The sequence below is a fragment of the Tachyglossus aculeatus genome, chromosome 3 (genome assembly GCF_015852505.1).
Source record: "Tachyglossus aculeatus isolate mTacAcu1 chromosome 3, mTacAcu1.pri, whole genome shotgun sequence".
Lineage (NCBI taxonomy): Eukaryota > Metazoa > Chordata > Mammalia > Monotremata > Tachyglossidae > Tachyglossus > Tachyglossus aculeatus.
The window spans coordinates 40,198,346-40,222,779 of record NC_052068.1 but is presented as its reverse complement, the minus strand read 5'-3'; the positions used below and the strand labels follow the sequence as shown (position 1 = coordinate 40,222,779).

General features: G+C 41.5%; 1 protein-coding gene across 2 annotated transcripts in view; it reads right to left on the bottom strand.

The window, feature by feature from the left end:
* PRKG1 (protein kinase cGMP-dependent 1) overlaps positions 1 to 24,434 on the bottom strand; it is a 1,213,342-nt gene that overhangs the window by 1,048,096 nt on the left and 140,812 nt on the right. For both annotated transcript variants that reach the window (XM_038744169.1, XM_038744170.1), the window contains one exon: positions 13,256 to 13,422. In XM_038744169.1, the coding sequence (XP_038600097.1) occupies positions 13,256 to 13,422 (167 nt within the window). The remainder of the gene's footprint in view (positions 1 to 13,255; positions 13,423 to 24,434) is intronic.

The following is a 24,434-nucleotide window of genomic DNA, read 5'->3' as shown; positions in this document are numbered from 1 at the left end:
TGACCAACGTATTCAAGCAGGTCCTAAGCCTAAAGAAATACCTCTCTAATGAGTTATTTGCAGCTTTCAACAACTTGCTGTCCACCTTTATGCCTCAAAAGCATCCAAGAGTTCAAGAGGATCTAATGGACAATCTAGAAGCCACACTGCCACGCTTGGATAAGGTGTATGCTAATATAATGCAATCTTTTTTTTTCTTAAAAAGCTAATATTTATCCTGTTGTACCATTTATCCTTTTGAGCCAACAGTGATTTTCCAACTCCTTCAATGAAAAATAACTACAAAAAAATTCTTCTTCCTTTAAAAACTGCTGTGGGCGTTCTGTGAAACTCGGGGCTATATTTAAATAGTAATAAAGGAATTGTTTTAGGGTTGAACTGGACTGTCAGAATAATCACTGGAACACCCTCTGGAAATTCCAGTGCAAACACAAATGATCCAAAGCAAATCCAGGACATTACAGCAAATAGGGAAATAGAATGAAATTTAAAATATAGTAAGCACTTCCCAGGGAGTTTCTATCTATGAAATCCACTGCAGCAAACAGGGAGGTGGAATAGAATTGAAAATGTAGTAAGCACTATCCAAGGAGATGCCATCCCATTGAAGAACCCTGTTGGTTTGTTCACACATGTTAAACGATATTTTTGTTTTGGTTTGATTTGGTTTTTAGGAAGGGAGGGGGTGGTGCCGAAAGTGTGGAGAGGATAGATTCATAGTTCACCACTATGCTTATGAGATTAGTTTTGTTTTTTGGCTATTATAACTGTCTTCTCAAACAAGCATCAGAAGTTATCTTCCAAAGCCTTAGGGGTAATTAAGATATTATTTTGGAGCAGTGCATAAATTCTGAGTGAACTCAAAATTCAAAATTGAGTTGGATAAAATTTAATTTATAAATCTTTTTATTCCATGATATCTAAATTATTCAAATAATCCAGATCCCTAATGATTAAGTATACAAGTATAGGTCCAGTGAGAGGAAACAGGCTATGGTCGCTACCATTCATTCATTCTTTCATTCAATCGAATTTATTGAGCCCTTAACTGTGAGCAAAGCACTGTACTAAACACTTGGGAGAGTACAATATAACAATAAAGAGATACATTATTGGCCACCACAAGCTCACAGTCTAGAGGGAGAGACAGATATTAAATACATAAATAAATTACAGATGTATATATATACCAGCAAAGTGAATGAGGAAAATATGGCCATTACTGAAATAATTTACATGAGCACTGAATACTTTTGGTTCCCTCTGCAAATGTTTTTTGTTTGTGGATACTTAATCTCCCAGCTAAAATATGATATTTTGTAAACATTTGCTCTATCCCACATATATGATTAGCTTGTATCTACCCCAAAGCTTAGAACAGGGCCTGGCACATAGTAAGTGCTTAACAAATACCATCATCACTGTTAGTATTATTATTATATGAAAGATGAGAAGCAGTAGTTCAAGAAGCAAAATTTCTTCATTTAATTCTAAAAAGGAGAAAGCGTCCACCGGCAAATAATAATTGTTTCCTTCAAGAAGTTTTATGATAGCTCAGAATCTAAAAGCAACAAAGTAATTCTGAAATATAGTCTGAAGTAATGACTGTACTATTCGTAATTTTCTCCCTTCATATACAGTTCCACTGAATGTGAATTGGAACCTTTCACAGCCTGTTTTTTATATCCTATATGCATAAGCATCTGGCAAACAACGTTAACTCTGCAAAATTATCTACCTTACCCCATAAAGGAGTGCGTTCATGAAAATAACTTAATCTTTGTATTAATTAGCCTGTAATACCAAGTTCAACTTGAAACATTGAAAAATGCAGTTAGTTTTACTCCCACTGGCTAATTATTTTGTTGAGGACCTTAAAATGTCACATTGTCATATTTTTTAAAAAACAGATACAAATAGGGTTCTTAATAGTATAACTTCATGTATAACTCACCAAAAGTGTGTAAATTTGTTCCTCAAAAACATGCTTGAATCATGTACTGTGCTTTGCACACAGTAAGCGCTTAACAAATGCCATCATTATTATTATTATTATACTATGATGTACATTTTCCAATAATAATAATATTAATAATGGCATTTATTAAGCACTTACTATGTGCAAAGCACTGTTTTAAGCACTGGGGAGGCTACAAGGTGATCAGGTTGTCCCACCGGGGGCTCGCAGTCTTAATCCCCATTTTACAGATGAGGTAACTGAGGCACAGAGAAGTTAAGTGACTTGCCCAAAGTCACACAGCTGAGGATTGGTGGAGCCGGGGTTTGAACCCATGACCTCTGACTCCAAAGCCCGTGTTCTTGCCACTGAGCCACGCTGCAATAGACATATGAAGTCTATTATATTTCATTCCCAAACCAGTCCTACCAAAATGATAGGACATTAAGGTAATAAGTCCAAATGATCTTATGAATCTCTCTCCACTGTTCCCCTCCCCTCATTTATTCCTTTCCATTGTTTCTAGGCATATTCCTGCACCTCCAGACCTGGGTTCTTCCCCCTCTCCCAGCCCCCATGCCATCGTATTTTCAATCTCTCTGGGCTCTGGTATTTCAATCACTCAAACAAACATCTGTTCTCCCGTTGTGTTATGGTGTATTTTTCACTTAGGATGGTTGAATGCCCTCCCACACAGGAAACATGGTTTGATTTCTAGGGTCCAGACTGATTAGCTGGTGATCTGGCTGAGAGATTTGTGTCCATACTGAGGTTTCCCACCAGCAAACTCTTTGTGTCCTTCTTTGCAGACGAAACCCCTTTGGTGAACTTGGCACTGCTCACAACCAGGTTCCTTACATGTAAAGAGGCAGATAAATACATCCACATTCTCAACTTCTTTCTCAAAAAAATGAATGAGAGGAGGGCACACTTGGGCCACAAGACTGAATGGGGATTTCACAGTTGATGCACATCTTTTCAGTGCTTAGAACAGTGCTTTGCACATAGTAAGTGCTTAATAAATGCCATTATTATTATTATTATTATTAAATGAATGGAAACATTGAAAACACTCTAGAGACCTATGGTGCATCAATTAAGCACTGAGATCATGAAGTCAGATCACCCTCTAATAATAATAATAATAATAATAATAATAATAATAATAATAATAATAATAGTACTTGTTAAGCACTTCCTATTCATTCATTCATTCAATTGTATTTATTGAGTGCTTACTGTGTGCAGAGCACTGTACTAAGCACTTGGGAAGTACAAGTTGTCAACATACAGAGGTGGTCCCTACCCAACAGCGGGCTCACAGTCTAGAATGTTCCAAGCACTGTTCTAAGCGCTGGGGGGATACAAGGTGATCAGGTTGTCCCACATGGGGCTCACAGTCTTAATACCCATTTTCCAGATGAGCTAACTGAGGCACAGAGACGTGAAGTAACTTGCCCAAAATCACACAACAGACAAATGGTGGAGCCAGGATTAGAACCCATGACCTCTGACTCCCAGTCCCGGGCTCTTTCCACTGAGCCACGCTGCTTCTCTAAGACCTACGTGAAGCTCTTTAGTGCAGCGGAAGTCTGATATCGAAATGCCTAAAACACCAAGCAAAATTGCAATAATCATCATGTAGTATCCAAATAGTCTCAGTTGGGGAAGATGTCACTGTTTTTGTTCTACTTCATCTCAGTAATCTATCAATTAAGCTCCTTGGGAAATAGCATAATTAACTGTCCATTAATAAGGAATAAATATTATTTCCAAGAGACAACCTAATTATTTTGAGGAAAAATGTAAATAAAATACAGAATAAAGACTCCAACAAATACTTGGGTTTTGAGGGAAAGCTTTATTAATACAGGCATCACTTTTGACATTTGTCAAGCATATACTTTGAGCAAAGCACTGTACTACCTGCGAGGGAAAGGTCCAAGGATATTGATTCAAGTGATAAATGCGGCCTCAAGGGATCCCACAATCTAGAAGATGAGGGAAGAAATATCTTTGGGAAAGCAATATCTGGACAAAATAAGACAGAAGCACAATTCAATAGTACATGAGAAAGCAGGAGTCCATTATTCCTGGAAGGAACTTGCCCTCTGTCTCTTCACCTAACCAATAGGGACATCTTTGATCAAAGCAGTCACAACCTTCCCAACTTTGTAACTATTCTTAACAGAGTCTCAGTCCACCTTATTCCAGTGGTAGTAAGTGAGGAAGGAGGGAAAGAAGCAATGACTTCAGGTAACCAGAAGCTCTCTCTGACAAAGAGTCCTGGGTCATGGGGCTGTAGCCTGAAGTTGTGCTCATCATACTCCTGCTTTGGTCTTCACTGTGTCGACTATGCAAGTAAAGGCAGAGAGAGGAAGTGGAAAACCATTTCCCCAAAGAATCTCATCATCTGCCCTAGGTATTTTCTAATATTTTTCTGTTATTGAACAAGTGAACAAAGTCACTGAATCAAACTGAAGTAAATACTAGATGTCTAAAAAACTGCTAATAGCAAGTGGAAAGTTAATCCAGGATTCTCAATGAATCAGTGGTATTTTCTGAGCACTGACTGGGTGCAAACCACTGTACTAAGGTCTTGGGAGGGTACAATGCAACAGAACTTACAGTCTAGAGAGTGAGACAGACATTAAAACAAATTACAGATATGTACATAAATGCAGAGGCAGAGAGCGGGTGGGGTGAATATCAACTGCTTAAAGGGCACAACTGCAAGTGGGATTCTACTTCAAAAGCATTGGCTTTGATATGGGGAGTGTTGGGTTCCACACGTATTAAGGATGAAAAGAGAGCGGTGATCACCACTGGACTTCGAAGCACTCCATCACCTTTCCCCTTCCTTTTTCACTTCCCTACTCTCCTACTATAAGCCAGCCCACACTCTTTGCTCCTCTAATGCCAACCATCTCACTGTACCTCAATCTCACCTATCCCACCACTGATCTCTTGCCCATCTCCTGCCTCTGGCCTGAAATGCCCTCCCTCCTCATAGCTGACAATTACTCACTTCCACTTCAAAGTCTTACTTAAGGCACTTCTCCTCCAAGAGCCCTCCTTTCCTCTTCTCCTACTCCCTTCTGAGTCACACTGACTTGCTCCCTTTATTCATCCCCCCCTCCCAGCCCTACAGCATTTATGTGCATATCTGTAATTTATTTATTTATATTAATGTCTGTCTCCCCCTCTAGACTGAAAGCTTGTTGTGGGCACGGAATATATCTGCTTATGGTTGTACTGTACTCTTCCAAGTGATTGGTACAGTGCTTTCCACATAGTAAACACTCAATAAATACAACTGAATGAATGAATGCATTTTTAGTGGGTGCGACGTTGTGGTTGATGGGCTACATGCTTCAAGGAGATAGAAGGTCATGGTTTAGGATCTTTTCACTACATGGTAAAAGCTCTGCTCTGTAGAATCCAGAGATTCAGGATCTAGCCCCAGTTGTATCAGTTGGAGCTATTCATTCTTTCATTCAATCATATTTATTGAGCACTTACCGTGTGCAGAGCACTGTACTAAGCGCTTGGGAAGTACAAGTTGGCAACATATAGAGACGGTCCCTGCCCAACAACGGGCTCACAGCTATGCCAACAGTAGTGAAGTTTTCTGACTTTAGAATCACATAGAGTTCCACATGTTGAATAATAGACCCAGCAGGAATCCTCAAAAATAACTGTCTACTTGGGCCACAAATGGACCCGGGCAAAAGTGCTTCATGGGTAATTTCAATTCAGGAAGCATTTTTTAAATTTAGCTAAATTGGAAATTTTAGCATGCTCTCCAAGGATTTTTCAGCAAGTTGAGGCAAGAAACTTGAGGTGCATTTCATATTTGCCTCCCCAAGAGAAAATTAGTAATGCTAAAACACTAATCTTAAATGGTTATTCTAGCAGTTCCTCAGTTCTGGTGCATGAGAACATCTCTTACAATTACATCAGGCTGAGGAATGATAGGCAGCAGCATGGCTCAGAGGAAAGAGCACGGGCTTGGGAGTTCGAGGCCATGGTTCTAATTCCAGCTCCACCACTCATCAGCTGGGTGACTTTGGGCAAGTCACTTAACTTCCCTGTGCCTCATTTCCCTCATCTGGAAAATGGGGATTAAGACTGTGAGCCCCATGTGGGACAACCTGATTACCTTGCATCCCCCCAGCACTTAGAACAGTGCTTGGCACATAGTAAGTGCTTAACAAATGCCATCACTATTATAAGAGATGTTTTCATGCACCAGGAAACAGCACAGAAAAATGTGAGGTATAGCTGCCATTCACTGGGAAACTGAGAAGCGCCCCCCCAACATAGCAGAAAGAACACTGTGTGAAACAACAGCTAAAACATAACCAAAAGTATTTCTAAGGATATGTAGCCTGTGAAAACTCCCAACCTTGTCGGTGGTGAAGGCATTGTCTGGGAAGCCAAAGTAAATAGGGCTTCCAAGAGTGTGTAGCCAAAGTACAGCAAAGTCAGGATTATACACTAGAGTCATTAATTTTTGTTATTCAATCCATGAGCAGTGCAGAGAAGTTTCTTTCCCACCCCCAGCTGCCCTCTGAAAGGGATAGCAAAACTTCCTTCCACTTCCCATCCCACTTTAAAAACACAGCCATTTCCTTGGGGAATCAGCTGGTCCAAAACCACGTTAAGGATGATTTTCTAACCTTATCGCTAAAATGTCAACTCTGCCAAGATGATTAAAAAAGAAACCTCCAAATGGATTTGGATTTTCACAATTTTAGGACATCTAGATTAATCTGGAAAACGTATGAGGCCAAAAGTCAACACTTGCTTTTGGAGAGTGAGAAGATTGTGTTCTGTTAAATTTACTCAGAGATTTAATTCACATGAAAATGTATTCAATTCCCTTATGTTCTTAGGTAGTGTAGTGAATGCTAACTGACATGGACAGAAGCATTGCTAATGTACAATCTGATCTGAAATCTCTACTGAATGCCAGCTTTCACTGAATCACATTTGTACTTAATTATATAATGATATTGGAAAAATATGCTTAAATGAAAAAACTGCTCTAACTGCAGTATTAAGTTGTGTGCACTTCTTTTCAATGGTGGACAGCATTATAAGTTCACATTCAGTTGGTGTAAATGAATAATGTAACAGATCAGTATGGTAGTAGACAGACCTGGTATCAGCAAGCTTCACTTACTGCTTAACAAGGTATTGCTTCTATCAAGAAGAACGGAAAAGCAAGCGGCTGATGCCTATTCATGACACAAGACTGAAATCTCAAGAGAACACACAACTGAAACCTGAGGAGAATTATCAGTGATCTTTCACTGAAAATGAATCTGTAGATCAAGTTAACAGGTAAAAGCCTCAATAAAATATTTCCATTTGTTCAAGAAGTCAAGAGGATGGCCTTTCTTTAAGGAAAAAAAATGAGAAAAATAAATCAAGAATATTGATTTTGTAAGAGAAACAGGGACTTGAAGTGAGTGTCCGTGAGGAATCTAGCATAAGAGGAGCTGAGATAGAGACTGAGGATTAAAGCAAGCAAAAGCCATGCTTTGATCTGAAAAAGAAAAATTTAGAGTAGGTAATGATGCAATTACAAACTCAACACAAGCTAAATAAACTAGACCAGGGTTGGCAAACAATGTTTGTAAGGGAAAGATTTTGGAAGAATAGATTACTTATAACTAGAGATTCTGTTTTTCTAACTTGCAGCTGACTGCACTTAAACATTTGTGGCTTCAACTAGGCCAGCTGATTTATCATCCCATGAATTTGGACCATGGGTATATCTTATTTGGACCCCTAATAGAAAAGTTTTTACCTCAGACAGTTTGTGCGCAAAAATTGTTCCCAGTGAAGAGAACCTTGTAGAAAATCCATGGGCAATACTGCATAGGCTCACACATTGACATTACTTGGAATGACACGTGGACTGACCTTTCTGCTTTCTGAACATAACGGGGGAGAGAAAGGAACATTATCTTTCCAAAATGTTAGCCAATTTGATCCTCTGTGTGGGTCCAGGATAGGAAGCACAGTCATTTAATCAAGTTTGAACCAGATTGTGGTTAATCAGACTGTGTCATCTACCTGGGCACATATGGTTATTTGGGTGGAAGTATAAATGGAAATTGACAAGTATGGGGACAATACATCAGGATCATTGACCTTATGTTACTTCTTAATGCCAACAAATCCACACATGAATCAGAGTAAGCCCCATATAAAGAACATCTTCCAACCAAACTGAAAATGCTAATTCCAAACTATTATTAAATCAACTCAATGAAATCATATGTATAATGTAGGGTTTCTTAAAAAATGAATTTGACGGAAGAATTTTTTGTTTGAGAAGAGCAAATGTCAAGCCAAGTTAGGTAAAACTTGGTGCATATCGACATCAAATTCAAATGAAGTTATTCCTGTAATTTTGTCTGGCAGCACTAGCTTTACACCCCTGGTTCTGAATATCAACTTGTTTTTGAAGGGTGTTTGAAATTTTTTCTTTTCTGCTTTCTACCCTTCAAATAAAAATATCAAAATTCTACTTAAATGGCACTGAACAACACCTCTTAATTAATAGCAATATCACTCATGGTACCTCCCAGAGCATTAGTTGGTACTCAACTCACACCCTAGCGTGGCTCAATGGAAAGAGCATGGGTTTTGGAGTCAGAGTTCATGGGTTCAAATCTCGGCTCTGCCAATTGTCAGCTGTGTGACTTTGAGCAAGTCACTTAACTTCTCTGTGCCTCAGTTACCTCATCTGTAAAATAGGGTTTAAGACTGTGAGTCCCTGTGGGATGACCTGATCACCTTCTAACCTCCCCAGCACTTGGAACAGTGCTTTGCACATAGTAAGCACTTAATAAATGCCATCATTATTATTGTTATTACTTTGCGAAGATAAAATGAGATAATCTCCTTCCTGTTTGCTTTGGTAAATTGCTGTATCTCTACATGTACAGGGTTTTTACTGTTTTGTTATGACACAATGAGTATTGTTACAGTTTTCCATTCTGATTCAATCAGCTACTCTCCCAGAGAAAGGCTTCTAAATGGTACATGATAGGAGTCAAGTACCCTACCGATTCGCAACCATAAAACATCATTAATTTTTACCTAAAGTCAACTCCAATAAATTGCCCTAATACAGGATAGGAAGAGCATGGACAATTAAAATATGTAGATAATCTATAATCAATCAATTAGTGACATTACTGAGTGCTTATTGTATACAGAACATTGTGCTAAGCTCTCGGGAAAGTACAGTACAAAGATTTGGTAGACACCTTCTCTGCCCATAAGGTGTTTACAGACTAGAGGGGGAGACAGACATTAAAATGAAGAAATAAATTACGGATATGTACATAAATGCTGTGAGATAGAGGGCAGAGTGAATATCATGTGCTTAAAGGGTTCAGTTAGATGCATAGGCAGCACAGAAACAAGAAGGAATAGAGGAAACAGAAGGCTTAAATAGGAAGGTGTCTTGGAGGAGATGTGATTTCAATAAGGCTTTGAACATGGGGAGAGTGGTAATCTGTCATATTTGAAGAGGAAGGGAATTCCAAGCCAGAGGGAGGATGTGGTCCGGGGGACTGTGGTGAGATAGATGAGATGGAGGTATATTAAGTGAGTAGGTGTTATCGGAATCCAGTGTAAGGGCTGAGTTATAGTAGAAAATTCAGGAGAGGGTGAGCTGATTGAGGACTTTAAAACCAATGGTTTTGGAATTTCTGTTTGAGCAGAGATAGATGTGTAACCACTGGAGGTCCTTGAGGAGCGGGAGGCACAGTAAAGTATGGACTGAAGGGGGGTAAGATAGAATGCAGGGACGTCAGAGAGTAGGCTGATGCGGCACTCTAGGTGAGATAGGAAAGCGTTTCAATCAACATGATAGCAACCGATCAAGAAGATGGCATATTTTGTCTGCTGTGTGGCCCTGGGCAAGTCACTTCGCTTCTCTATGCCTCAGTTACCTCATCTGTAAAATGGTAATTAAGACTGCGAGCCCCATGTGGGACAGGGATTGTGTCCAACCTGATCTGCTTGTAACCACCCCAGTGCTTAGTACAGTGTCTGGAACATAGTAGGTGCTTAACAAAACCACAGTTATCAATTATCATTATTGCTAACTCAGTGGGATAGCCACATCAAGATGTACTAAGGACAGGAGGAAATGCAAGACTGCAGAGAAGGAGGACATCAGGGCTGAAAGAGGCAGATTTGGGAATTATCCACATAGAAATAATGGCTGAAGCTGTGGGAGTGAGTGAGTTCTCCAAGGGAGTGGGTGTAGATGGAGAATAGAACTCAGAACTTGAGTCTGAGGGACTCCCTCAGTTAGAGGGTGGAGGCAGAGAAGGAGCCCATGAAGGAGACTGAGAAGGAATGATCAGAGAGAGAGGAGGAGAAGCAGGAGAGGACAGTGTCAGTGAAACCAAGATTAGATATTTCCAGGAGAAGGGCTCACAATTTCAAAATGAACTGAGAGGTCAAGGAGGATTATGAAGGACTATGAAACTCAACTTCACGTAGTGTATCCCTTCAAACCTTTGTCAGAGCTACTAATAGGAACAAGACTAATAATAATAATAATAATAATAATAATAATAACTGTGGTATTTGTTAAGCGCTTACTATGTATCTGCTGGGGTGGATACAAGCCAATAGGGCTGGACACAGTCCCAATCCCACAAGGGGCTCACATTCTACTGTGTTCCATAGTGGGTTGGTGTACTCCACTTTGCAAAAGAATAATATTAATAATAATAAATACTAATCATTTTATTTGCTAAGTGCTTACTACATGTGAAGCACTGTTCTATAATCTGGGATAGTTACAATTTAATCAGGTTGGACAGAATCCCTGTCCTATATGAGTCTCATAGCAATCAGTTGTAATTCTTCAAAAAGATATGATTAACAAGTGGTTTCCAATGGCTATTGATCAATCATCTCATAATTTAAATTACCAGTAATAATAATAATAATAATTATGGTATTTGTGAAGTGCTTACTATGTGCCAGGTACTGTACTAAGCGCTGGGGTGAATACAAGCCAATTGGGCTGGACCCAGTCCCTGCCCCACAGGGGGCTCACAGTCTCAAACACCATTTTACAGATGAGGTAACTGAGGCACAGAGAACTGAAGTGACTTGCCCAAGGTCACACAGCAGATAAGTGGCAGAGGCGGGATTAGAACCCACAATCTCTGACTCCCAAGCCAGAGCTCTTCCCAGTAGGACATGATACTTCCTACAAGTGGTTCCCCTGAATCTTCCAAGCAAGGAGAGAGCCTGGGAAGAGGGAGTCAGACTTTTCCTTGAACCTCTGTAGGAGGAAGGGACTCATGCAAGAAGCGGATGTCCACTGGGGACACACACACACACACACATACACACACACACACAGAGGTTTTCCTCCAAAACTGACTAGTGTGGATGAAGTAGGACATGTGTGCTTACAGTTTCCACCACTGGCACCATTGCAGCAGAGGACAGAGAGAAAGCAGGGGGCTGGGAGGGTGAAGAGGGTCAAGTGTTTGAGTGGATTCCATCTCAGTGGCAGCTGGAATGGAGAAAGCAGAAGAGCACCTACTAGACCTCACAGGACCCCAAGAAGCCTTTTGTTTGTTTTCTCTTTATTTAAAAAAATAAATAAATACTCTGGGGCTCCAGAGTGGCAGTTGGAGAAGAGAAAACAGGAAAGCCTGCAGCTCTTTGCCAGGCCCTGAGAAATGCTGAAAGCGTTGCCAGCATCATGGCTGCATGGCATCAGTTTGCATGATATGACTAGCCTGAGGAGACGGTGATGTGTTTGGTTGTATTTCAACACCATTTTCCTTAGGATTGGCAGAAGCGACGAGACACCTGAACAAATTTGAAGCCAACCAAATGCTTCTTGTACAAATTGCGTCCTTGTCACAGACCCCTTTATATTTTATTTTTCTTTTAACATCAACTCTTGACTATCTATTTTGTAGATCACCTCGTTCATCCCTTTCTCTCTCCTTCCCCGGTCTCTGCACACTCCCTCTCCCTCTACCATGTTTTTGCCATTGCCCTCCATCCTCATCCCTTCTCTTGTTTTCCTTTTGGTCACATCCATACTCACCCACACCTCTCCAGAGGGTAGACTGCTAGAGTAGGAAATTCACTCACACCAGTAATGCAAAATGGGCCAACATGTCTTGGCACCACAATACAAGGAAAGCACCTCTGCTAAATGTGTTCATTTAAAGCTGCAGAAAAGTATTAAGAGATGGATAAACAATGTGAAACATTTGCTTGGTGGCTCAAATCTACTATTCAATCTGCTATCATCACCTTTCTGAAGAAACAGGTTAGAACCAGGAAATGAGGAGTTTTCCTGAACTGTTATTTCTTTAATTAAACAAGCATTGACTCACAGAATGCAACTATCTCAGCCTTCTACCTGAAAAAATACAGTTCTTACTGCATTGAACAAACTCAGAAGAGCTTCCTTTACTCCTTCGATGAAAGACAGATAATATCATTCCAAATCATCATCATCATCATCAATCATATTTATTGAGCGCTTACTGTGTGCAGAGCACTGTACTAAGTCATTACCAAACATCTTGTAACAACTTTGGAAAGAACCCACCTACATATGGAGAAAAATTCAATCAAAGTAGAGATTAAAGTATTTCTGAAAAGCCCACTTCTCGATTTTTCAAAACTGCTTCTAGTTTGATTTGCTCCCTTTGGGGGGCACACCCATACACCCATGCAATGCTGATTGCTCACATGAACTGGATGGCTAAGCATTCAATACAACCATTTATACCCATCACAGAGCTCTAAAAGGTTAAAGGTTTTCTCAATGCAGAATCTTAGCTGCCAAATAAAATCAGAAATGGAGCATCAGTTGATGCCTATTTCAGAATTTGGCCCAAAACTCTCCCCAGTAATAGGAACACATGAAACTTCTGAACTAATCCTCCCTGAGGCCATGGGATGCTATTAAGGATGCTCTATTATCTGGTAGTGGACTGCCTAATTTACACTGCTCAATCTTTACCCATCTTTCTAATAAATGTATTTACTTTCTCTGAGAGGGACTATTCAATTCTTGAATTAATATTCTACTAAGGAACACTTCGTGCAATCAGTCATCAACCATACCTAAGGAATATTTCACCTCTTTTTAAACTGTTCCCTGACAAAGAGAAAAATTGATCCACTTCATGCCAAACACTTCAGTCTCTACACAGATTGATGAGATGGGAAGAAAATATTTGAATGTCAAAATGTTAGGGTAACAAACCATACCTTCCATGACGTACACCAGTGACCCAACATCTCCTTCTTGGATGATACAACTGTCTTTGCCATATTCCACTGGATACATACAATCCACAATCTCCTGAATCTGAGACAGTTCCAGATTCTTCATGAAGTCATTGTCCAGGATAGCTTCCTTTATTAGATCCTTGGACCTAAAGCAGGAAAATGAAGATTTATCAGGTGTCTGACAATATTTTGATTGTCATGAACTACAAGGAGTTCATTGATTTCTTAAAATCTTGGTGCACAAGAGGATACATTTTCTTGAAAGGTGCCCAATATCTCCCCTTAAAACCTGGAAACAAAGATACCTTGTGATATCAGGAAAAGTAAATTGAAATATTTTCTTCCTAATTGGAGGTCAGTTACCCTACAAAAGAAGGCTTCCAAATCAGTTCTTCATCATGTCCTCCTTCTCATTATCATCAGCAACAGTTAGTGCCTACTTTGTGGTGTATTGGTAAGGTTCCTACCTTCAGGGCCTTACAATCTAAATTGACGACAGGAAGGAAACAGCAATAATACAACAAAATGCTCAACAAATGTTAAGTATATACAATGCTGGTATGATGGGGCTAGCAGGAGATTGGTCAAGGGTGTCTCCAAGTAGGAGGTGGATTTTTAGTGTTGCCATGAAAATGCAGTATATTTTTAGAATTCACCATGATCTGATCAATCACAATGCAGTACGAAAACATCAAAAAAAGTTCAGTAATATCACTTTTATTTGTTGATTAGTTGCTTGGAATACTTTGCTTTCCCACCAGGAAAATACTTGTCTTTGTCCATGGTGGTAGTTGGATAACGTACACCAATCAAGTAGGATATTTCCTACCCTTCACAGCCTACAATCTAAGGCAGTTACACAGAATACCCTCTAGCCAATTGAAGAGGATGCAGAAAACTGGTTTGAACAGGAGCTAGACAATGAGAGTCAGAAACAATAGGATTTGCAGAAGGTGGTGTTTGAAAGATGGATGGAATGAATGTGATGGTTAGTCTCTAAACCAATTATAAATACCATCATTATTATGAGCATGAGAGACATTTCCAGGGGATACAAATCCAGAAGTGGAGAAGAAACAGAGCAGAAGCAGCCAGAACAGGAGTGAGATAAAAGATCTGACTTCGACGGGGAAAGAATTGGGTGCAAAGTCTAGCTAGAACTGAGGCATAGAAACACAAACCTGCTACAAAAAATGGAATGAAATCATTGTTCTAATTAGGTTCTGGCAATGGGAAGGTTCCAAAACCAGATTAAATTCAATAGCGACAAGTGGAAGGTAGCGGCAGTTCATGGACAAATGTGAACACCATAAAGGAGGCATAGAAAAGACTGGGGAAACACAAGTACTATCAAAAAAGATGAGCCAGCAATCGAGCACTGCTATTTAAAAGGCCAGTATAGTACTGGGATGAATCAACAGGAGTAGAGCATACGGCAGTTTATAATTAACCTCTACGCCATTCCCTGTGCTGACTAGAGCCAAGTACTATGGCCCGCTTTTGTTTGTCACTTTAAAAGTGAGACCAGAGAAAGCCCAAAGAAGAGTAACAGAAATTATTAAAGGGGTGGAAAATAGGTGCTTTAAGGAAAAGGTGAGGGAATTAGAATTAATTAGGCAAGCCTCCCATGTCCACTGCCCAAACCAATTGTTCCAAAACTCTAAAATTCTTCCTGAAACCCCCTAGTCCTCCCCTTTACCTCACCCTTAGTGACCTAGCCAACAACTTTGCTGACAAAAATAAATCAGAAACAGTCCCTGCCTCACATGAGGCTTACAGTCTAAGAGGAAGGGAGAACAATATTTAATCCAATTTTACAGATGAGGGAACTGAGGTACAGAGCAATTGTGACTTGCCTAAAGTCACATAGCAGTAATTAGTGAAGCTGGGACGAGAACCCAAGTCTATTGATTATGTTCTCCCTCTGCCTGGAAGTCCACTGTTCTCCCCATCTTCAAAGTCCTTTTGAAATCACATCTCCTCGGGAATGCCTTTGCCAATTAATTTCTAATCTCTCCAGTTTATATCCACTTTTGTCACTTTTGTGCTAACCAAGCGTCTAAATAACAATGATATTTATTAAGCACTTACTATTCATTCATTCATTTGTATTTATTGAGTGCTTACCCTTTGCAGAGCACTGTACTAAGCACTTGGAAAGTACAATTCAGCAACATATAGAGACAATCCCTGCCCACAATAGGCTCACAGTCTAGAAGGGGGGAAACAGACATCAAAACAAGTAAACAGGCATAATGATGGTATTTGTTAAGTGCTTACTATGTGCCAAGCAGTGTTCTAAGCCCTGGGGTAGATACAAGGTAAACAGGTTGCCCCACATAGGGCTCACAGTCTCAATCCCTATTTTACAATCGAGGTAACTGAGGCACAGAGAAGTTAAGTGACTTGACCAAAGACACACAATTGACAAGTGGCAGAGCTGGGATTAGAACCCGTGACCTCTGACTCCCAAGCTGATTCCCAAGTACTCTTTCCACTGAGTCACACTCCTTCCCTTCTTCTATGGGCAAAGCATTGTAGTTAACACTTTAAAGACAATGGTAAGGAGTTTCTGTTGGATACAGAGGTACAAGGGCATGCACCGGAGGTTCTTGAGGAGTGGGAAAATGTGGAGTGAATACTTTTTTTAGAAAAACGGTCCAGGCAACAGACTGAAGTATGAATTGGAATAGGGAAAGACAGGAGGGATGGAGGTTAGCAAGGAGGCTCATGTGGTAGTCAAGGTGGGATAGGTTGAGTGTTTGTATCAGTGTGATAGCAGTTTAGATGGAGAGGAGGTTGTGGATTTTAGCAGTGTTGTGAAGGGAGAACTGACAGGATTTGGTGACACACTAAATATGTGGGTTGAATGAGAGAGATGAATCATGGATGGTGGTACTGTCTACAGTGATGGGAAAGTCAGGGGGAAGACAGAGTTTGTGTGGGAATATGAGAGGTTCTCTTTTGGACATATTAAGTTTGAGGTAGTGGGGAATTCAAGTAGGGATTTCCTGAAGACAGGAGGAAATGTAAAACTGTTAAGATGGAGAGATAACAGGGCTGGAGATGTAGATTTGGGAATCATCTGCATAGAGATGGTAGTTGAAGCCATAGGAATAAATGAGTTCTTTAAGGGAATGGGTGTAGATGGAGATTAGAAGGGGACCCAGAATTTAGCCTTGAGGGACTCCCACAGTTAGAGGGTAGGAAGCCAAAGAGGAGTCTGTGAAAGAGAATGAGACTGAGCAGCCAGACAGATAAGAGAACCAGGAGAGGATACTATCAGTGAAGCCAAGGTTATTATTATTATGATGATTAACATTATTACATTATTATCATTATTAGTGTTATGCCAAGGTTTAATGTTTTCAGGAGAAGGGGTTGGTTCATAGTATCAAAGGCAGCTGAAAGGCAGAGGAGGATTAGGATGGAATAGAGGCCATTGGATTTGGCAAGAAGGAGGTCATTGATGACCATTGATAGGGCAGTTTCCATAGAGAGAAGATTACAGAGGTCAGATTTGAGGCGGTCAAGGACATAATGGAGTCAAGGAGATAATGGAGGAGAGGAAATGGAGGCAGTGGGTGTAGAAAACTGTTTCACAGAGATTGGAGAGGAATGATTAAGAGGGAGATGAGGCAATAACTAGAGAGAGTCGTGAGGTCAAGGACTCTGTGATGGGTATAAATGGTTGTGTTGGATGCTTAGCCATCCAGTTTATGTGAGTAATCAGAACAAATAGAATTAAAGCTATATGCACATCATTAAAATAAATAGAATAGTAAATATGTACAAGTAAAATAAATAGAGTAATGAATCTGTACAAATATATACAAGTGCTGTGGGGAGGGAAAGGAGGTAGGGCGGGGGGGATGGGGAAGGGGAGAGGAAAAAGGGGGCTCAGTCTGGGAAGGCCTCCTGGAGGAGGTGAGCTCTCAGTAGGGCTTTGAAGGGAAGAAGAGAGCAAGCTTGGCGGATGTGCGGAGGGAGGGCATTCCAGGCCAGGGGAAGGACGTGGGCCGGGGGTCAATGACGAGAACAAGGCACAGTGAGGAGGTTAGTGGCAGAGGAGCGGAGGGTGCAGGCTGGGCTGTAGAAGGAGAGAGGGGAGGCGAGGTGATGGAGAGCCTTGAAGCCGAGAGTCAGGAGTTTTTTCTTGATTCGTAGGTTGACAGGCAGCCACTGGAGATTTTTGAGGAGGGGAGTAAGATGCCCAGAGCATTTCCGTACAAAAATAATCATGCAGCAGCGTGAAGATATAGACTGAAGTGGGGAGAGACAGGAGGATGAAAATCAGAGAGGAGGCTGGATGCAGTAAGCCAGTCGGGATAGGATGAGAGATTGGACCAGCAAGGTAGCAGTTTGGATGGAGAGGAAAGGGCGGATCTTGGCAATGTTGTGGAGGTGAGACCGGCAGGTTTTGGTGACGGATTGGATGTGTGATGTGAAAGAGAGTGTTTATAATTAAATCCTAATTGTTTACCTTGTCTGTGGGTTTAGGTCAGTCATGGCCATTGGGGCCTATCCTCCTTTAAATGCAATCTGGGGTGTATTTTTTTCTTTTAATGATATTTGTTAAGCACTTACTATGTGCCAGGGACTCTATCAAGCACTTAGGTGGGACTCATAGTCTTAATTCCCATTTTACAGATGTGGTAACTGAGGCATAGAAGTAAGTGGAACTAAGTGACTTGCCCAAGGTCACACAGCAGACAAGCGGCTGAACCATCTGACTCCCAGGCCCAAACTATCCACTAGGTCACACTACTTCTCAATTTCGTGGTCCACGCTTTCCTTTGATACTTATAAATACACGATAGCTGACATTGGTTTTAATTTACAAATATATAACAACACAACCCTAGATTCAATCTAGAGAGATAAACCTGGAGCACTTTGCTAAAATCTGTTGAATGACAATCACTGGGAGCCCTTTACCAAAGGGGGCTCACTGCCTGAGTACTTAACATATGTATGTAATTAGAGTTTTATAGTTCTTCAAATAAAGACCATTATAATCAGAAATAGAATTTAAAAGGATTCAAGACATTTAATGCTAATAGAGATTTAAAACCACAAACTAAGATTTATTCCAGAAAACACCCAGATAGCTCATTAACCCCTACTTCCTTGGCCCACATTTCCCTCATAGTACCTAAGGAGTGGATCCAGTTTTGTCAGGTAGATGAAGAATCTCCTCATTTGATCCGAATCAGTAGAGCAAGAGGGCCAGAGATTTTGGTCCGCACTTAGTAATGATAATAATAATAGTAATGGCATTTATTAAGCACTTACTATCTGCAAAGCACTGTTCTAAGTGCTGGGGAGGTTCCAAGGTGATCAGGTTGTTCCACAGGGAGCCCACAGTCTTAATCCCCATTTTACAGAAGAGATAATTGAGGCCCAGAAAAGTTAAGTGGCTTGCCCAAAGTCACACAGCTGACAACTGGCAGAGCTGGGATTTGAACCCATAACCTCTGACTCCAAAGCCCGGGCTCTTTCCACTGAGCCACACTGCTTCTCCGACCTACCCAGATTGTTCTGGGATTTACCTCTACCTTGTTCCACCACACCTTACTGTCGTGCCAAAAGGAATTGAGTCAGCCCCTTTGCTTCCCGGGAAATGTAGCTTCTCCTTTCTTTCCATGCAATCCACCTGCCAACATTTAAAGGACCTGTGGGATGTTTTGAACACAGACAGCTCTCCCCAGAGATTCAGCACAATACAGCACAGTCTACAAAAAGCATCTTGTGGCATATCCTTTCTGAACTGATTATAGGGAACAGACCAGCTGTAAAGTAGACTGTCCAATATAAAAGCGGACAACTGCCACCTTACCCAGAACACTTGTTGCAGGTTGATTTGTGGTATATTTCCAGCTTTCTAGAGGCCCGTGATGCGTATCCACCATCCTGGGGCAGGAGAAAGGAGTACCTGAAGCAGCAGGTGTGATTGTCACACCGTCAACTGAGATCTGGGGAGCTGTGCTCTATGCAGTTGATTTTATTGATGTTATTCATGAGGTTGGGGAATCATTAAATGCAAATGAGGTCTAACTGCTTCAATAATTAAAAGTGTACTTAACTATATTTTGTAAATCTATTTAAATCAAAGACTGTGCTTTATTGTCCTTTTAAAGTTTAAAACACTATTTTTGGTACAGTAATCTTAAAGAGCTTCACAGAGCATGCTATCTGTGAATGGTGTAATTTACAATACAATCTAAAGCCTAGATAGACAAAAAAATTGGGACCAGTAAATGAGTTTAATGTGATGCGGAATGAGTCATCTTATGATTAATACTGAGTCACTTCCGTGCTTTCTAGTGCCTCTCCTTCTACTTAATGTTTTTATCTATAATATCTGGATGAACATGTTAAAATTCTGGGAGAAACAGCTTCTGTGAAACATTCTAAACTGTTAATGGACCATTTTCTAAAACTGAAACTTGAATGTGTGGCAGATAATGACAGTTTTTTTCCTAGCAACAAAGAATTCATCTTACTACAAAGATGATTGTGAGTCCCGGTAGGGTCTAACTTTGGACAAGTTCATCCTAGGCATCATTTTGCTCAGATGAATGTGAAAAGTAACCAGTGTAAGAAGGAATTCAGGTTAGTTAGATATCTTGCGTTCTTTGAACAAGTGATTTGAACTGCACTCCGCTGCCACCTTACCAAAATTAGCCTGAGACACTTTTGTCTAAATATACTTCTTCATATAGAGAATGGCAATGGGTCTCTTTTAAGTAACTCTATCCCAGCAGGTCTCAGCTTCACAGTAATCCACTGAATAAAGCCACAGTCAGAGTATATACTATGGAACTATTTTTTTTTAAGAGGAGCACTGCATAGATCAGCACGTTTTCCCCTCCGAATATATAGTATCTGGGCTTTAATAATACTGGCGTATCTATGTCATTATTTTGGTGACTGTGTTGAGGAAGAGGCAAGGGATGGAGGAAGGATATCAGAATGGATATGCCACAGGAAACAGCTGAGTCTCAGAGAAGGCTGTGAGTTCCAGCATCACTGCCCTTCCCAATTGCTCTCCTGACCAGGGTGAATTGGGGGTGGGGTTGGAAAAGATGTATTATCATCATCAATCGTATTTATTGAGCGCTTACTGTGTGCAGAGCACTGTACTAAGCGCTTGGGAAGTACAAGTTGGCAACATATAGAGACAGTCCCTACCCAACAGTGGGCTCAGTATTAGAGTTCCAGGTTCTTCTGGGGTATATTTTTTTTTTGGAGGTTTGTAACATACACTTAGTACAGTGCTCTGCACACGGAAAGCACTCAATAAGTACGATTGATTGATTGATACACAATAGGAGGTAACCACATTTCTTAAAGGAATTTCTCCAGTCCCAGAATAAGGTAGCCAAGAGTGTTCAGATCAGCTCCAGAAATGCTTTGGAATTCCATGGGTGGAATTACTGAGCTTAGAGACAGGGCCATTCCTTCCCTAGATCCATTCTGGGTAGTTTCCTGGGATCCTAAGGCCTCACACACTTGGACTTTGGATGGCAGCCACTATATGAGGAAGGCTGAAATGTTTGGCAATGCAACCTGGTCAATCACTATCTCTCTACACTTGGCAGGTGGCTACAGTCCAGTTTTCTGGGAGGAGGTGGGCCATAGAGAAGCAGAATGGCATAGTGGAAAGAGCACGGCCTTGGGAGTCAGAGGTTGTGGGTTCTGATCCCACATCTGCCACTGATCAGCTGTGTGACTTTGGGCAAATCACTTGACTTCTCTGTGCCTCAGTTACCTCATCTGTAAAATGGGGATGAAGACTGTGAGCCCCACGTGGGACAAACTGATGACCTTGTATCTACCCCAATGCTTAGAACAGTGCTCAGCACATAGTAAGCGCTTAACATATGCCATTATTATTCATTCATTCAGTCATTCAATTGTATTTATTGAGCGCTTACTGTGTGCAGAGCACTGTACTAAGTGCTTGGGAAGTACAAGTCGGCAACATGTAGAGATGGTCCCTACCCAACAACGGGCTCACAGTCTAGAAGGAAGTGTGCAGAAGCAGTGTGAGCATAAACAATAACTGCTTATTATTATTAATTATTGTTATTATTGTTGTTATCTTTCATGCAGGGAGATGTTGAAGTGGCCTTAGTATTCACACTGACCTTTTAATAATAATAATAGTAATGATTAAGCACTTACTATGTGCTAAGCACTGTTCTAAGCACTGGGGGGGATACAACATAATCAGGTTGTCCCACGTGGGGCTCACAGTCTTCATCCCCATTTTACAGATGAGGTAACTGAGGCCCTGAGAAGTTAAGTGACTTGCCCAAAGTCACACAGCTGACAATTGGCGGAGCCGGAATTTGAACCCATGACCTCTGACTCCAATGCCCGTGCTCTTTCCATTGAGCCACTCTACTTCCTTAGTGGTGGAAGGTGAAGTGCAGCAGGAGATTTAGGGACTGCCCTCAGTTTTCTCACAGCTTGTGAAAGAGGGAGGGTGGTGATGTTATCTAGAGTTGTGACAGAGTCACAGGGAGGACAGGGTTTTGGCAGGAAGATGAAGAATTCTGCTTTGGACCTCTTTAATTTGAAGTGTCAGTGGGACACCCAAGTAGAGATGTCCTGAAGGCAGAAGGAAATGTGAGTACAGAAAAGAGAGAAATCAGGGCTGGAGAGGCAGAATTCATTATTTAAATATATCCCAATTTTTTCAAGTAAAGGACAAATGAAAAATGAAGGTAGTACTCTTGGTGACTAGTTCAAAACGTGTCAAGAAGACATGGTTGCTTAACTTCCCTCTTACTGTTCTTTTTCCTATTTCTTAGTATAAGTAATAGAACCCGCCCTTGACCTCTCCTCTCCTCCTCCCCATCCCCCCGCCCTACCTCCTTTCCCTCCCCACGGCACTTGTATATATTTGTACAGATTTATTACTCTATTTATTTTACTTGTACATATTTACTATTCTATTTATTTTGTTAATGATGTGCATATAGCTATAATTCTATTTGTTCTGATGATTTTGACATCTGTCTACATGTTTTGTTTTGTTGTACGTCTCCTCCTTCTAGACTGTGAGCCCGTTGTTGGCTAGGGACTGTCTCTATATATTGCCAACTTGTACTTCCCAAGTGCTTAGTACAGTGCTTTGTGTACAGTAAGCACTCAGTGAATACGATTGAATGAATGAATGAAACACAAATAGAAAAATTACTGAAGGCTTTGAAGGATGAGAGAATAACTGTTGGATTTGAAGAGGGAGGGCATTTCAGAACAGAGGCATGATGTGGTCGAGAGGTTGGTGGCAAGATAGATAAGATCAAGGTACAGGGAGAAGGTTAGCACTAGAGCAGTGAAATGTGTCATTTGGGTTGTAGTAGGAGAGTAGGTGGGGTCAAGGTTATTGAGTGCTTTAAAGCCATTGGTGAGGAGTTTTTGTTTGATGAGGAGATTCATTCATTCATTCAATCGTATTTATTGAGCACTTACTGTGTGCAGAGCACTGTACTAAGCGCTTGGAAAGTAAAAGTTGGCAACACATATAGACATTCCCTACCCAACAGTGGGCTCACAGTCTAGAAGGGGGAGACAGAGAACAAAACAAAACATATTAAAAAATAATATAAATAGAATATGTACAAGTAAAATAAATAGAGTAATAAATACATGCAAACATACATATAGGTGCTGTGGAGAAGGAAAGGAGGTAAGGCAGGGGGGTGGAGAGGGTGAGAAAGGGAGAGGAAGGAGGGAGCTCAGTCTGGGAAGGCATCCTGGAGGAGGTGAGCTCTCAGTAGGGCCTTGAAGGGAGGAAGAGAGCTGGCTTGGTGGATGTGTGGAGGGAGGGCATTCCAGGCCAGGGGGATGACATGTGCTGGGGGTTAATGGCAGGACAGGTGAGAACGAGGCACAGTGAGGAGGTTAGCAGCAGAGGAGTGGAGGGTGCGGGCTGGGCTGTAGAAGGAAAGAAGGGAGGTAAGGTAGGAGGGGGCAAGGGGATGGAGAGCCTTGAAGCCGAGGGTGAGGAGTTTCTGCCTGTTGCATAGGTAGATTGGTAGCCACTGGAGATTTTTGAGGAGGAGAGTAACATGCCCAGAGCGTTTCTGGGCAAAGACAATCTGGGCAGCGTCATGAAATATGGATTGAAGTGGGTAGAGAGAGGAGGATGGGAGATCAGAGAGGAGGCTGATACAGTAGTCCAGATGGGATAGGATGAGAGCTTGAACGAGCAGGGTAGCAGTTTGGATGAAGGGGAAAGGGAGGATCTTGGCAATGTTGCGGAGGTGAGACCGGCAGGTTTTGGTGACGGATTGCATGTGAGGGGTGAACAAGAGAGCAGTGTCAAGGATGACACCAAGGTTGCGGGCTTGTGAGATGGGAAGGATGGTAGTGCTGTCAACAGTGATGGGAAAGTCAGGGAGAGGGCAGGGTTTGGGAGGGAAGACAAGGAGTTCAGTCTTGGACATGTTGAGTTTTAGGTGGCAGGCAGACATCCAGATGGAGATGTCCTGAAGGCAGGAGGAGATGCAAGCCTGGAGGGAGGGAGAGAGAGCAGGGGCAGAGATGGAGATTTGGGTGTCATCAGTGTAGAGATGATAGTTGAAGCCGTGGGAGCAAATGAGGTCACCAAGGGAGTGAGTGTAGATCGAGAACAGAAGGGGACCAAGAACTGAACCTTGAAGAACCCCTACAGTAAGGGGGTGGGAGGGGGAGGAGGAGCCTGCAAAAGAGCCTGAGAATGAACGACCGGAGAGATAAGAGGAGAACCAGGAGAGGATGGAGTCTGTGAAGCCAAGGTTGGATAGCATGTTGAGGAGAAGGGGGTGGTCCACAGTGTCGAAGGCAGCTGAGAGGTCGAGGAGGATTAGGATAGAGTATGAGCCATTGGATTTGGCAAGCAGGAGGTCATTGGCAACCTTTGAGAGGGCAGTTTCCGTGGAATGTAGGGAACAGAAGCCAGATTGGAGGGGGTCGAGGAGAGAGTTGGTGTTGGAGATGGATGGGCAACCACTGGAGTTTCTTGAGGAGTGGGGAAACATGCCCTGACCTGATCTGAACCAATGTGGTGAACCTGCTAACAGCATTTTATGTCCAGTATTTCTGTGTCCAGACTCATTCTTCCTCAGCTCCTGTCACCCAGTTCTTTGGCTTTGAATTGGTG